The sequence below is a fragment of the Agelaius tricolor genome, unplaced genomic scaffold (assembly GCF_023055355.1).
Source record: "Agelaius tricolor isolate 1412-34295 unplaced genomic scaffold, bAgeTri1.0.p SCAF_138, whole genome shotgun sequence".
NCBI lineage: Eukaryota > Metazoa > Chordata > Aves > Passeriformes > Icteridae > Agelaius > Agelaius tricolor.
In genome coordinates this window covers 127,844-140,806 of record NW_027269398.1, presented here as the reverse complement: position 1 = coordinate 140,806, position 12,963 = coordinate 127,844, and the positions used below count along the sequence as shown (strand labels likewise).

Here is a 12,963-nt window from a genome sequence, read left to right as displayed (position 1 = left end):
ACCTCACCTGCCCAAGTGACCTCAAGACCCCCAAATTTGATGGTTCTGAGTGCCCAAAACCCCCAAATTTTGGTGTCCAGGTGACCTTCGAGCTCCCGTATTTCGGGTTCCTCACCTCCAAACGACCCCGAATTTTTTGGGGTTGACCTCAGGTGACCCCAGGTGACCTCAGGTGTCCTCAGGTGTCCATGTGACCTCAAGAACCCCAATTCTGAAGTTCTCAGGTGTTTGAGAACCCAAAATTTGGTCACCTCAGGTACCTTTGATCCTCCATATTTTGGGTTCCTCGCCTCCAAACGACCCCGAATTTTTTCGGGTTGACCTCAGGTGACCTCAGGTGACCTCAGGTGTCCAAGTGACCTCAAAAACCCCAAATTTGATGGTTCTGAGTCTCCAGGTGACCTCAAGAACCCCAAATTTTGGTGTCCAGGTGACCTTGAAGGACCCAAATTTTGGGTTCCTCACCTCCAAATGACCCCAAATTTTTTTGGGATGACCTCAGGTGACCTCAGGTGACCTCAGGTGACCTCACCTGCCCATGTGACCTCCAGACACTCAAATCTGAGCTTCTCAGGTGCCCAAAAACCCCAAATTTTGGTGTCTGGGTGACCTTGAAGGACCCAAATTTTGGGTTCTGGAGCTCCTGGAGACCCCAAATTTTTTGGGGTTGACCTCAGGTGACCTCAGGTGACCTCACCTGCCCATGTGACCTCAAGAACCCCAATTCTGAAGTTCTCAGGTGTTTGAGAACCCCAAATTTTGGTGTCCGGGTGACCTCGAACTCCACGAATTTTCGGTTCTGGAGCTCCTGGAGACCCCGAATTTTTTGGGGGTGACCTCAGGTGACCCCAGGTGATCTCAGGTGACCTCACCTGTCCCTCACCTGCCCATGTGACCTGAAAACACCCAAATTTCATCATCCCAAATGTCCAAAAACCCCAAATTTGGACATCTCAGGTACCTTCGCTCCTCCATATTTTGGGTTCCTCGCCTCCAAACGACCCCAAATTTTTGGGGGTTGACCTCAGGTGACCTCAGGTGACCTCAGGTGACCTCAGGTGTCCATGTGACCTCAAGAACCCCAAATCTGAAGTTCTCAGGTGTTTGAGAACCCAAATTTTGGTGTCCAGGTGACCTTGAAGGACCCAAATTTCGGGTTCTGGAGCTCCTGGAGACCCTGAATTTTTTGGGGTTGACCTCAGGTGACCTCAGGTGACCTCAGGTGACCTCACCTGCCCATGTGACCTCAAAAACCCCAAATTTCATCATCCCAAATGTCCAAAAACCCCAAATTTTGAGATCTCCGGTACCTTTGCTCCTCCATATTTCGGGTTCTGGAGCTCCTGGAGACCCCGAATTTTTTGGGGGTGACCTCAGGTGACCCCAGGTGACCTCAGGTGACCTCACCTGCCCAAGTGACCTCAAGAACCCCAAATTTGATGGTTCTGAGTGCCCAAAACCCCCAAATTTTGGTGTCCAGGTGACCTTCGAGCTCCCGTATTTCGGGTTCCTCACCTCCAAACGACCCCGAATTTTTTGGGGTTGACCTCAGGTGACCTCAGGTGACCTCAGGTGACCTCACCTGCCCATGTGACCTCCAGACACTCAAATCTGAGCTTCTCAGGTGCCCAAAAACCCCAAATTTTGGTGTCCGGGTGACCTTGAAGGACCCAAATTTTGGGTTCTGGAGCTCCTGGAGACCCCGAATTTTTTGGGGGTGACCTCAGGTGACCTCAGGTGACCTCAGGTGACCTCAGGTGTCCATGTGACCTCAAAAACCCCAAATTTCATCATCCTAACTTTCCAAAAACCCCAAATTTTGACATCTCCGGTACCTTCGCTCCTCCATATTTTGGGTTCTGGAGCTCCTGGAGACCCCGAATTTTTTGAGGTTGACCTCAGGTGACCCCAGGTGACCTCAGGTGACCTCACCTGTCCCTCACCTGCCCATGTGACCTCAAAAACCCCAAATTTGGTCATCCTAACTTTCCAAAAACCCCCAATTTTGAGATCTCAGGTACCTTTGAGCTCCCAAATTTTGGGTTCTGGAGCTCCTGGAGACCCCAAATTTTTTGGGGTTGACCTCAGGTGACCTCAGGTGACCTCACCTGCCCATGTGACCTCAAGAACCCCAATTCTGAAGTTCTCAGGTGTTTGAGAACCCCAAATTTTGGTGTCCGGGTGACCTCGAACTCCACGAATTTTGGGTTCTGGAGCTCCTGGAGACCCCGAATTTTTTTGGGGTGACCCCAGGTGACCTCAGGTGACCTCAGGTGACCTCACCTGTCCCTCACCTGCCCATGTGACCTGAAAACACCCAAATTTCATCATCCCAAATGTCCAAAAACCCCAAATTTGGACATCTCAGGTACCTTCGCTCCTCCATATTTCGGGTTCCTCACCTCCAAACGACCCCGAATTTTTTGGGGGTGACCCCAGGTGACCCCAGGTGTGTCCCCCCTGCAGGTTGTGGGTGGTGGCCATGGTGGGGCTGAGCCTGGCCTGGCTGCCGGTGGTGGAGGCGGCGCGGGGGGGGCAGCTCTTCGAGTACATGCAGGCCCTGGCCTCGTACCTGGCGCCGCCCGTGGCCGCCGTCTTCTTCCTGGCCGTGTTCGTGCCCCGCGTCAACGAGCCCGTGAGTGAGGGGGGGACACACCTGGGGACGCACCTGGGGACGGGTGGGAGGGGATGGGCAAAAAAAACCCCGTGAAAATCGGGTGAAAAATGAGGATTTTGGGTGAAAATGGGGATTTTGGGGCGAAAAATGGGGATTTTGGGGGTGAAAATTTGGGGGTTTGGGGGCAAAAAAATTGGGGGTTTTGGGGACACACCTGGGGACAGCTGGAGGGGATAAACAAAAAAAACCCCCGCGAAAATCGGGTTAAAAATGAGGATTTTGGGGTGAAAATGGGGATTTTGGGGTTAAAATTTGGGGGTTTTGGGGTGGAAATTTGGGGGTTTTGGGGCAAAAAAATTGGGGGTTTTGGGGACAGACCTGGGGACAGACCTGGGGACGGGTGGGAGGGGTTGGGCAAAAAAAACCCCCGTGAAAATTGGGTGAAAAATGGGGATGTTGGGGTCAAAAATGGGGATTTTGGGGTCAAAAATGGGGATTTTGGGGTGAAAAATGGGGATTTTGGGGTGAAAAATTGGAATTTTTGGGGTGAAAATTTGGGGTTTGGGGACACACCTGGGGACAGCTGGAGGGGATAAACAAAAAAACCCCCGCGAAAATTGGGTGAAAAATGGGGATTTTGGGGCGAAAATGGGGATTTTTAAGCCCCCCCAAAAAAATGGGAAGAATGAGAACTTTGGGGTGAAAAAATTGGGATTTTGGGGACAGACCTGGGGACGCACCTGAGGACAGACCTGGGGACAGGTGGGAGGGGATGGGCAAAAAAAACCCCGTGAAAATCGGGTGAAAAATGGGGATTTTGGGTCAAAAATGGGGATTTTGGGGAGGAAATTGGGGATTTTGGGGTGAAAAATGGGGATTTTTGGGTTAAAAATGAGAATTTTTGGGGTGAGAAATTGGGATTTTGGGGAGAGACCTGGGGACAGGTGGGAGGGGATGGGCAAAAAAAACCCCGTGAAAATTGGGTGAAAAATGGGGATTTTGGGGCGAAAATGGGGATTTTGGGGTGAAAAATGGGGATTTTGGGGTCATAATTTGGGGGTTTAGGGGTGAAAATTTGGGGGTTTGGGGACACACCTGGGGATGCACCTGGGGACGGGTGGGAGGGGATGGGCAAAAAAACCCCCGCGAAAATCGGGTGAAAAATGGGGATTTTGGGTGAAAAATTGGGAATTTGGGGTGAAAAATTGGGATTTTGGGGTTATAATTTGGGGTTTTGGGGTGAAAATGGGAATTTTGGGGTGAAAAATTGGGAATTTTGGGGGACACACCTGGGGATGCACCTGGGGACAGGTGTGAGAGGATGGGCAAAAAAAACCCCGTGAAAATCGGGTGAAAAATGGGGATTTTGGGGCAAAAATGGGAATTTGGGGTGAAAAATTGGGATTTTGGGGTCATAATTTGGGGGTTTAGGGGTGAAAATTTGGGGTTTTGGGGACACACCTGGGGATGCACCTGGGGACAGGTGGGAGGTGATGGGCAAAAAAAACCCGGTGAAATTTGGGTGAAAAATTGGGGATTTTGGGGATGCACCTGGGCACAGCTGGGAGGGGATGAACAAAAAAATCCCTGTGAAAATCGGGTGAAAAATGAGGATTTGGGTTGAAAATGGGGATTTTGGGGTGAAAAATGAGAATTTTGGGTCAAAAAAATGGGAATTTTTTGGGGTGAAAATTGGGGAATTTTGGGGACACAACTGGGGACAGCTGGGAGGGGATGGGCAAAAAAACCCCGTGAAAATTGGGTTAAAAATGAGGATTTTGGGTGAAAAATGGGGATTTTGGGGTGAAAAATGGGGATTTTGGGGGTGAAAATTTGGGGGTTTTGGGATACACCTGGGGACACACCTGGGGACGCACCTGGGGACGGGTGGGAGGGGATGGGCAAAAAAACCCTGTGAAATTTGGGTGAAAAATGGGGATTTTGGGTCAAAAATGGGGATTTGGGGTGAAAAATTGGGGTTTTCGGGGACTCCTGGGGGGGAAAAATGGCGAAAATTGGGAGAAAATTGGGGTTTAGGGACACCTGGGCACAGCTGGGGAGAGCTGGGAGGGGAGGGGCAAAAAAAACCCCGTGAAAATTGGGTGAAAAATGAGATTTTGGGTCAAAAATGGGGATTTTTAACCCCCCCCCAAAAAATGGAAGAATGGGAATTTTTGGGGTGAAAAATGGGGATTTTGGGTCAAAAAATGGGAATTTTTGGGTGTGAAAAATTGGGAATTTTGGGGACACACCTGGGGACAGCTGGGAGGGGATGGAGCAAAAAAACCAGTGAATATTGGGTGAAAAATGAAGATTTTGGGGCGAAAATGGGGATTTTGGGGTGAAAAATTTGAATTTTTTGGGTTAAAAATGAGAATTTTGGGGTGAAAATTGGGGTTTTTGGGACACACCTGGGGATGCACCTGGGGACAGGTGGGAGGTGATGGGCAAAAAAACCCAGTGAAAATTGGGTTAAAAATGAGGATTTTGGGTGAAAAATTGGGGATTTTGTACCTGGGCACAGCTGGGGGGGGGAAAGGGTGAAAATTGGTGAAAATTGGGGGAAAATTGGTGAAAATTGGGAATTTTGGGGACACACCTGGGGACAGGTGGAGGGGATGGGCAAAAAAAACCCGTGAAAATCGGGTGAAAAATGGGGATTTTGGGTTAAAAAATGGGATTTTGGGGTTAAAAATGGGGATTTGGGGTTGGAAAATGGGAATTTTGGGGTGAAAAATTGGGGGTTTTGGGGACACACCTGGGGACAGCTGGAGGGATAAACAAAAAAAAACCCCGCGAAAATCGGGTGAAAAATGGGGCATTTTGGGGCAAAAATGGGAATTTGGGGTGAAAAATTGGGATTTTGGGGTCATAATTTGAGGGTTTAGGGGTGAAAATTTGGGGGTTTGGGGACACACCTGGGGACGGACCTGGGGACGGGTGGGAGGGGATGGGCAAAAAAACCCCGTGAAAATCGGGTGAAAAATGGGGATTTTGGGTGAAAAATGGGGATTTTGGGGTTAAAAATGGGGATTTGGGGTTGGAAAATGGGGATTTAGGGGTTAAAAATTGGGGGTTTTGGGGACAGACCTGGGACGCACCTGGGGACAGGGTGGGAGGGGATGGGCAAAAAAAACCCCGTGAAAATTGGGTGAAAAATGGGGATTTTGGGGCGGAAATGGGGATTTTGGGGTGAAAAATTGGAATTTTTGGGTTAAAAATGAGAATTTTTGGGGTGAGAAATTGGGATTTTGGGGAGAGACCTGGGGACAGGTGGGAGGGGATGGGCAAAAAAACCCCGTGAAAATCGGGTGAAAAATGAGGATTTTGGGGCGAAAATGGGGATTTTGGGGTTAAAAATGGCGATTTTTGGGCACACCTGAGGGGGAAAAATGGCGAAAATTGGGAGAAAATTGGGGTTTAGGGACACCTGGGCACAGCTGGGGAGAGCTGGGAGGGGAGGGGCAAAAAAAACCCCGTGAAAATCGGGTGAAAATGGGGATTTTGGGGCGAAAATGGGAATTTGGGGTGAAAAATTGGGGTTTTGTGGTGAAAATTTGGGGGTTTTGGGGCAAAAAAATTGGGGGTTTTGGGGACAGACCTGGGGACAGACCTGGGGACGGGTGGGAGGGGATGGGCAAAAAAAAACCCGGTGAAAATCGGGTTAAAAATGGGGATTTTGGGTGAAAAATTGGGATTTTTAACTCCCCCCAAAAAATGGGAAGAATGGGAATTTTTGGGGTGAAAAATGGGGATTTTTGGGGTGAAAAATTGGGATTTTGGGGACACACCTGGGACGCACCTGGGCACAGCTGGGAGGGGATGGGCAAAAAAAACCCGGTGAAAATCGGGTGAAAAATGAGGATTTTGGGTGAAAATTGGGATTTTGGGGTGAAAAATTGGGATTTTGGGGTTATAATTTGGGGTTTTGGGGTGAAAATGGGAATTTTGGGGTGAAAAATTGGGAATTTTGGGGACACACCTGGGGATGCACCTGGGGACAGGTGGGAGGGATAAACAAAAAAAAAACCCCGTGAAAATTGGGTGAAAAATGGGGATTTTGGGGTGAAAATGGGGATTTTGGGGTGAAAAATGGGGATTTTGGGGTTATAATTTGGGGGTTTTGGGGTGAAAATTTGGGATTTTGGGGATACAACTGGGGATGTACCTGGGGACAGGTGGGAGGGGATGGGCAAAAAAACCCCCGTGAAAATCGGGTGAAAAAATGGGGATTTTGGGGCGGAAATGGGGATTTTGGGGTTAAAAATGGGGATTTTGGGGTGAAAAATGAGAATTTTGGGTCAAAAAAATGGGAATTTTTTGGGGTGAAAATTGGGAATTTTGGGGACACAACTGGGACAGCTGGGAGGGGATGGGCAAAAAAAACCCGGTGAAATTTGGGTTAAAAATGGGGATTTTGGGTGAAAAATTGGAATTTTTGGGGTTAAAAATGGGGGATTTTGGGTCAAAAAAATGGGAATTTTTTGGGTGAAAATTGGGGGTTTTGGGACACACCTGGGACAAAGCCCCAAATTTCCCCCTTTGAATGAGCCCAAAAATCTCAGATTTGAACCCGAAAAGTCCCAAATTTGAAGCCCCAAATTTCCCCCATAAATGACCCCAAAATTCTCAAATTTTAACCCTAAAATCCCCGAATTTTAACCCCAAAACCCCCAAATTTTAACCCTAAAATCCCCGAATTTTGACCCCAAAACCCCCAAATTTTAACCCTAAAACCCCAAATTTCAACCCTAAAACCCCAAATTTTGACCCCAAATTTTAACCCTTAAAACCCCGAATTTTGACCCCAAAACTCCCGAATTTCCCTTATAAATGACCCCAAAACCCCCACATTTTAACCCTTTAAAAGACCCCACAAATCTCAAAATTTGATCCCAAAACACCCAAATTTTAACCCTTAATACCCCGAATTTTCACCCTAAACCCCCCAGATTTTGACCCCAAAACCCCCAAATTTTAACCCTTTAAAAGACGCCATGAATGTCAAATTTTGACCCTAAAACCCCCGAATTTTAACCCTTAAAACCCCTGAATTTTAACCCAAAATTTTCACCCTAAACCCCCAGATTTTGACCCCAAAACCCCCAAATTTTAACCCTTTAAAAGACGCCACAAATCTCAAATTTTGACCCTTAAAATCCCCAAATTTTCACCCTAAATCCCAAATATTTTAACCCTTAAACCCCTAAATTTTGACCCCAAACCACCCCAAATTTTAACCCTTAAACCCCCGGATTTTGACCCCCAAACCCCCAAATTTTTGACCCCAAATTCCTCAAATTTCACCTATAAAGGATCCCGAATACATCTCAAATTTTAACCCTTAAAACTCCAAATTTTAACCCTTAAACCCCGGATTTTGACCCAAAATGCCCCAATTTTGATCCTTAAAGCCCCGGATTTTCACCCTTAAAACCCCCAAATTTTAACCCCAAATTTTCACCCTAAACCCCCACAAATTTTAACCCTTAAAACCCCGGATTTTGACTCCAAATAACCCAAACTTTAACCCTTAAACCCCCCAAATTTTAACCCTTAAACCTCCAAATTTTGACCTCAAAACCCCCACATTTTAACCCTTTAAAAGACCCCACGAATCTCAAATTTTAACCCCTTAAACCCCCGAATTTTCACCCTAAACACCCCCGAATTTTAACCCTTAAACCCCCGCATTTTAACCCTTAACCCCCCAACTTTTTACCCCCAAACCCCCCAAAATTTTTTGGTTTTTTTTTCTTTTTTTCCCCCAAATCCCCATTATTATTTTTTCTCCCCCACCCCAAGGGCGCCTTTTGGGGTCTTCTGGGGGGTTTGGGGCTGGGCCTGGCCCGGTTGATCCCCGAGTTCCTTTTGGGCTCGGGCTCGTGCGGGAGCCCCGGGCGCTGCCCCGCGCTGCTCTGCGGCCTGCACTACCTGCACTTCGCCGTGCTGCTCTTCCTGCTCACCTGCGGCCTCGTCCTGGCCGTCTCCTGCTGCCACCCGCCATCCCCGAGGTCCACGTGAGTGCTGGGAATTTTTTGGGAATTTTTTGGGGGAGAAACGGCGAAAAAACGGCGAAAAACGGCGAAAAACAGTGGAAAAATGGTGAAAAAATGGCGAAATTAAGGAGGGGAAAAAATGGCAAAAATTGACGCGAAAATGGTCCCAAAATGGCTTAAAATGGATGGGGAGTGCTTGGGAATTTTTGGGAATTTTTTGGGAATTTTTGGGATATTTTCGGATTTTTTGGGGAATTTTTTGGGGAAAATGGTGAAAAACGGCAGAAAAATGGGAAAAAATGACCAAAAATAGCAAAAATGAGCTCAAAATGGCACCAAAAAGAGACAAAATGAGCCCAAAATGGGCCAAACTGAAATTTGAGTGTTTGGGAATTTTTGGGGAATTTTTTTGGAATTTTTGGGGAATTTTTTTGGGGAAAAAATGGCCCAAAATGGCGCAAGCTGAGCCCGGCCCTGGCCTGGGCCGTGCTGCTCTTCCTGCTCACCTGCGGCCTCGTCCTGGGCATCTCCTGCTGCCACCCGCCCATCCCCGAGGTCCACGTGAGTGTTTGGGAATTTTTTGGGGGAAAAACGGCGAAAAAACGGCGAAAAACGGCGAAAAAACGGCGAAAAACGGTGGAAAAATGGTGAAAAAATGGCGAAATTAAGGAGGGGAAAAAATGGCAAAAATTGACGCGAAAATGGTCCCAAAATGGCTTAAAATGGATGGGGAGTGCTTGGGAATTTTTGGGAATTTTTTGGGAATTTTTGGGATATTTTCGGATTTTTTGGGGAATTTTTTGGGGAAAATGGTGAAAAACGGCAGAAAAATGGGAAAAAATGACCAAAAATAGCAAAAATGAGCTCAAAATGGCACCAAAAAGAGACAAAATGAGCCCAAAATGGGCCAAACTGAAATTTGAGTGTTTGGGAATTTTTGGGGAATTTTTTGGGAATTTTTTGGGAAAAAACGGCGAAAAAACGGCGAAAAACGGTGAAAAACGGTGGAAAAATGGCGAAATTAAGGAGGGGAAAATGGCAAAAATTGAGCCCAAAATGGCACCAAAATGGACAAAATTGAAAATTGAGTGTTTGGAATTTTTGGGAATTTTTTGGGAATTTTTTGGGGAAAAATAGTGAAAAAATGGGGAAAAAAATGTGAAAAAACAGCGAAAAACCGGCAAAAATAAGGAGGGGGAAATGGCAAAAATCGAGCCCAAAATGGCCCCAAAATAAGACAAAATTGGCCCCAAAATGGATTAAAATGGATGGGGAGCGCTTGGGAATTTTTGGGATTTTTTTGGGAATTTTTTGGGACTTTTTTGGACTTTTTTGGGAAATTTTTTGGAAAAATGGTGAAAAATGGCCAAAAAATGCGGAAAAATGGCCAAAAATGACAAAAATGGCCCCAAAATGAGACAGAATGAGCCCAAAATGGTTCAAACTGAAATTGGAGTGTTTGGGAATTTTGGGGAATTTTTTTGGGAATTTTTTGGGAATTTTTTTGGGGGAAAAAACAGTGAAAAAACAGCGAAAAACGGTGGAAAAATGATGAAAAAACGGCGAATTAAGGAGGGGAAAATGCCAAAAATCGAGCCCAAAATGGTCCCAAAATGGCCCCAAAATGGTTTAAAATGGATGGGGAGTGTTTGTGATTTTTTGGGAATTTTTTTTGGAATTTTTTGGGGGGAAAAACGGCGAAAAAAATGGCGAAAAATGGTGAAAAAATGGCAAAACCAAGGAGGGAAAAAATGGCAAAAATCGAGCCCAAAATGGCCCCAAAATGGTTTGAAATGGATGGGGAGTGCTTGTGATTTTTTGGGAATTTTTTTTGGAATTTTGGGGAAATTTTGGGGAAAAATGGTGAAAAATGGCAGAAAAATGTGAAGAAATGGCCAAAAATGGCAAAAATGAGCTCAAAATGGCCCCAAAATGAGCCCAAAATGGTTCAAACTGAAATTGGAGTGTTTGGGAATTTTTGGGAATTTTTTGGGAATTTTTTGGGAATTTTTTCGGGGAAAAATCGGGAAAAAATGGAGAAAAAAAGCAAAAATAAGGAGGTAAAAATGGCAAAAATTGAGCCCAAAATGGCCCCAAAAAGAGACAAAATGAACCCAAAATGGACGAAATTGAAATTTCAGTGTTTGGGAATTTTGGGGAATTTTTTGGGGATTTTTTGGAAATTTTTGGAAATTTTTGGGGATTTTTTTTGGGGAAAATCGGGAAAAAATTGAGAAAAAAGGCAAAAATAAGGAGGAAAAATGGCAAAAATTGACCCCAAAATGGCCCCAAAATGAGACAAAATGAGCCCAAAATGGCCCAAACTGAAATTTGAGTGTTTGGGAATTTTGGGGAATTTTTTTGGGGAAAAAATTTGGGTGGATTTTTGTGAATTTTGGGTTCGATTTTTCTGAATTTTGGGTGGATTTTTCCATTTTTGGGGTGGATTTTACCAAATTTTGGGTGGATTTTGCCAAATTTTGGGTGGATTTTTGCGAATTTGGGGTCGATTTTTGTGAATTTTGGGCCGATTTTGCCAAATTTTGGGCAGATTTTTCAATTTTTGGGTCCAATTTTGCCAAATTTTGGGTCCCTTTTTGTGAATTTTGGGTGGATTTTTCAAATTTCGGGGCAAATTTTCCCATTTTTGGGGTCAATTTTTCTGAATTTTGGGCTGATTTTGCCAAATTTTGGGTCGATTTTGCCAAATTTTGGGTCGATTTTTCTGGATTTTTCACATTTTTGGGGCCGATTTTACCAAATTTTTGGTGGAATTTTGGGTCTATTTTTCTGAATTTTGGGTGGATTTTTATGAATTTTGTGCCGATTTTCCCATTTTCGGGGTCGATTTTCCCATTTTTGGGTGGATTTTTCTGAATTTTGGGCTGATTTTGCCGAATTTTGGGTTGATGTTTCTGAATTTTGGGTGGATTTTGTGAATTTTGGGTGGATTTTTCAATTTTTCGGGTCAATTTCCCCAAATTTTGGGTCCATTTTTGTGAATTTTGTGTCGATTTTGCCGAATTTTGGGTGGATTTTTGTGAATTTGGGGTCCATTTTACCAAAATTTGGGTGGATTTTGCCAAATTTTGGGTGGATTTTTCTGAATTTTGGGGGGATTTTTCCATTTTTCGGGGTCAATTTTTCTGAATTTTGGGTTGATTTTTGTGAATTTGGGGTTGATTTTGCCACATTTTGGGTCCATTTTTGTGAATTTTGGGTGGATTTTTCTGAATTTTGGGGGATTTTTCCATTTTTCGGGTCGATTTTTCTGAATTTTGGGTCCCTTTTTGTGAATTTTGAGGTCGATTTTTCTGAATTTTGGGCGGATTTTGCCAAATTTTGGGTCCATTTTTGTGAATTTTGGGTGGATTTTTCCATTTTTGGGCCCAATTTTGGGGTGGATTTTTGTGAATTTGGTTTCATTTTTTCTGAATTTTGTGTGGATTTTGCCAAATTTTGGGGTCAATTTTTCTGAATTTTGGGTGGATTTTTGTGAATTTTGGGTGGATTTTTTAAATTTTGGGTCGATTTTGCCAAATTTTAGGTCGATTTTCCCATTTTTTGGGCCGATTTCCCCATTTTCGGGGTCGATTTCCCCATTTTCGGGGTCGATTTTCCCATTTTTGGGGTCGATTTTCCCGAATTTTGGGTCGATCTCCCCGAATTCGGGCTCCCAGCTGCACAGGTTGGTGTTCAGCCTCCGGAACAGCCGCGAGCCCCGGATCGACCTCGACGCGGCCAAGGAGCCCCCCCAGGACCCGGGGCTGCAGCTCGGGGGTGAGAGGGGGAAAAATCCCAAATTTGGGGGGTTTGGGGACGAAATTCAGGAATTTTGGGGTGGAAATTGGGATTTTTGGGGGGGTTTGGGGTCGAAATTCGGGAATTTTGGGGGGTTTGGGGGCGAAATTTGGATTTTTGGGATCCAAATTTGGGGTTTTTTTGGGGTCAAAACTTGGATTTTTGGTGTCTTTGGGAGCCAAATTTGGGCGATTTTGGGTCAAAATTTGAGATTTTTGGGGTCTCTGGGGTCGAAATTTGGGATTTTTTGGGGTCGAAATTTGGGATTTTTGGGGTCGAAAATTGGGATTTTTGGGGGGGTTGGGGTCAAAATTTGGGATTTTTGGGGTCAAAATTCGGGATTTTTGGGGTCTCTGGGGTTGAAATTTGGGGTCAAAATTTGGGATTTTTGGGGTCTTTGGGATCCAAATTTGGGGTCTTTGGGGTCAAAATTTGGGATTTTGGGGGTCGAAATTCGGGATTTTTGGGGGGTTTGGGGTCTAAAATTGGGATTTTTGGGGGGTTTGGGATCCAAATTTGGGGAGTTTGGGATCGAAATTTCAGAAT

The 12,963-nt window shown here is 45.3% G+C and overlaps 1 protein-coding gene across 1 annotated transcript in view; it reads left to right on the top strand.

Moving 5' to 3' along the window:
- SLC5A2 (solute carrier family 5 member 2) overlaps positions 1 to 12,963 on the top strand; it is a 40,506-nt gene that overhangs the window by 25,063 nt on the left and 2,480 nt on the right. Inside the window, 3 exon segments of the mRNA XM_071420396.1 lie at positions 2,467 to 2,635; positions 8,423 to 8,641; positions 12,297 to 12,396. Of these exon segments, the coding sequence (XP_071276497.1) occupies positions 2,467 to 2,635; positions 8,423 to 8,641; positions 12,297 to 12,396 (488 nt within the window).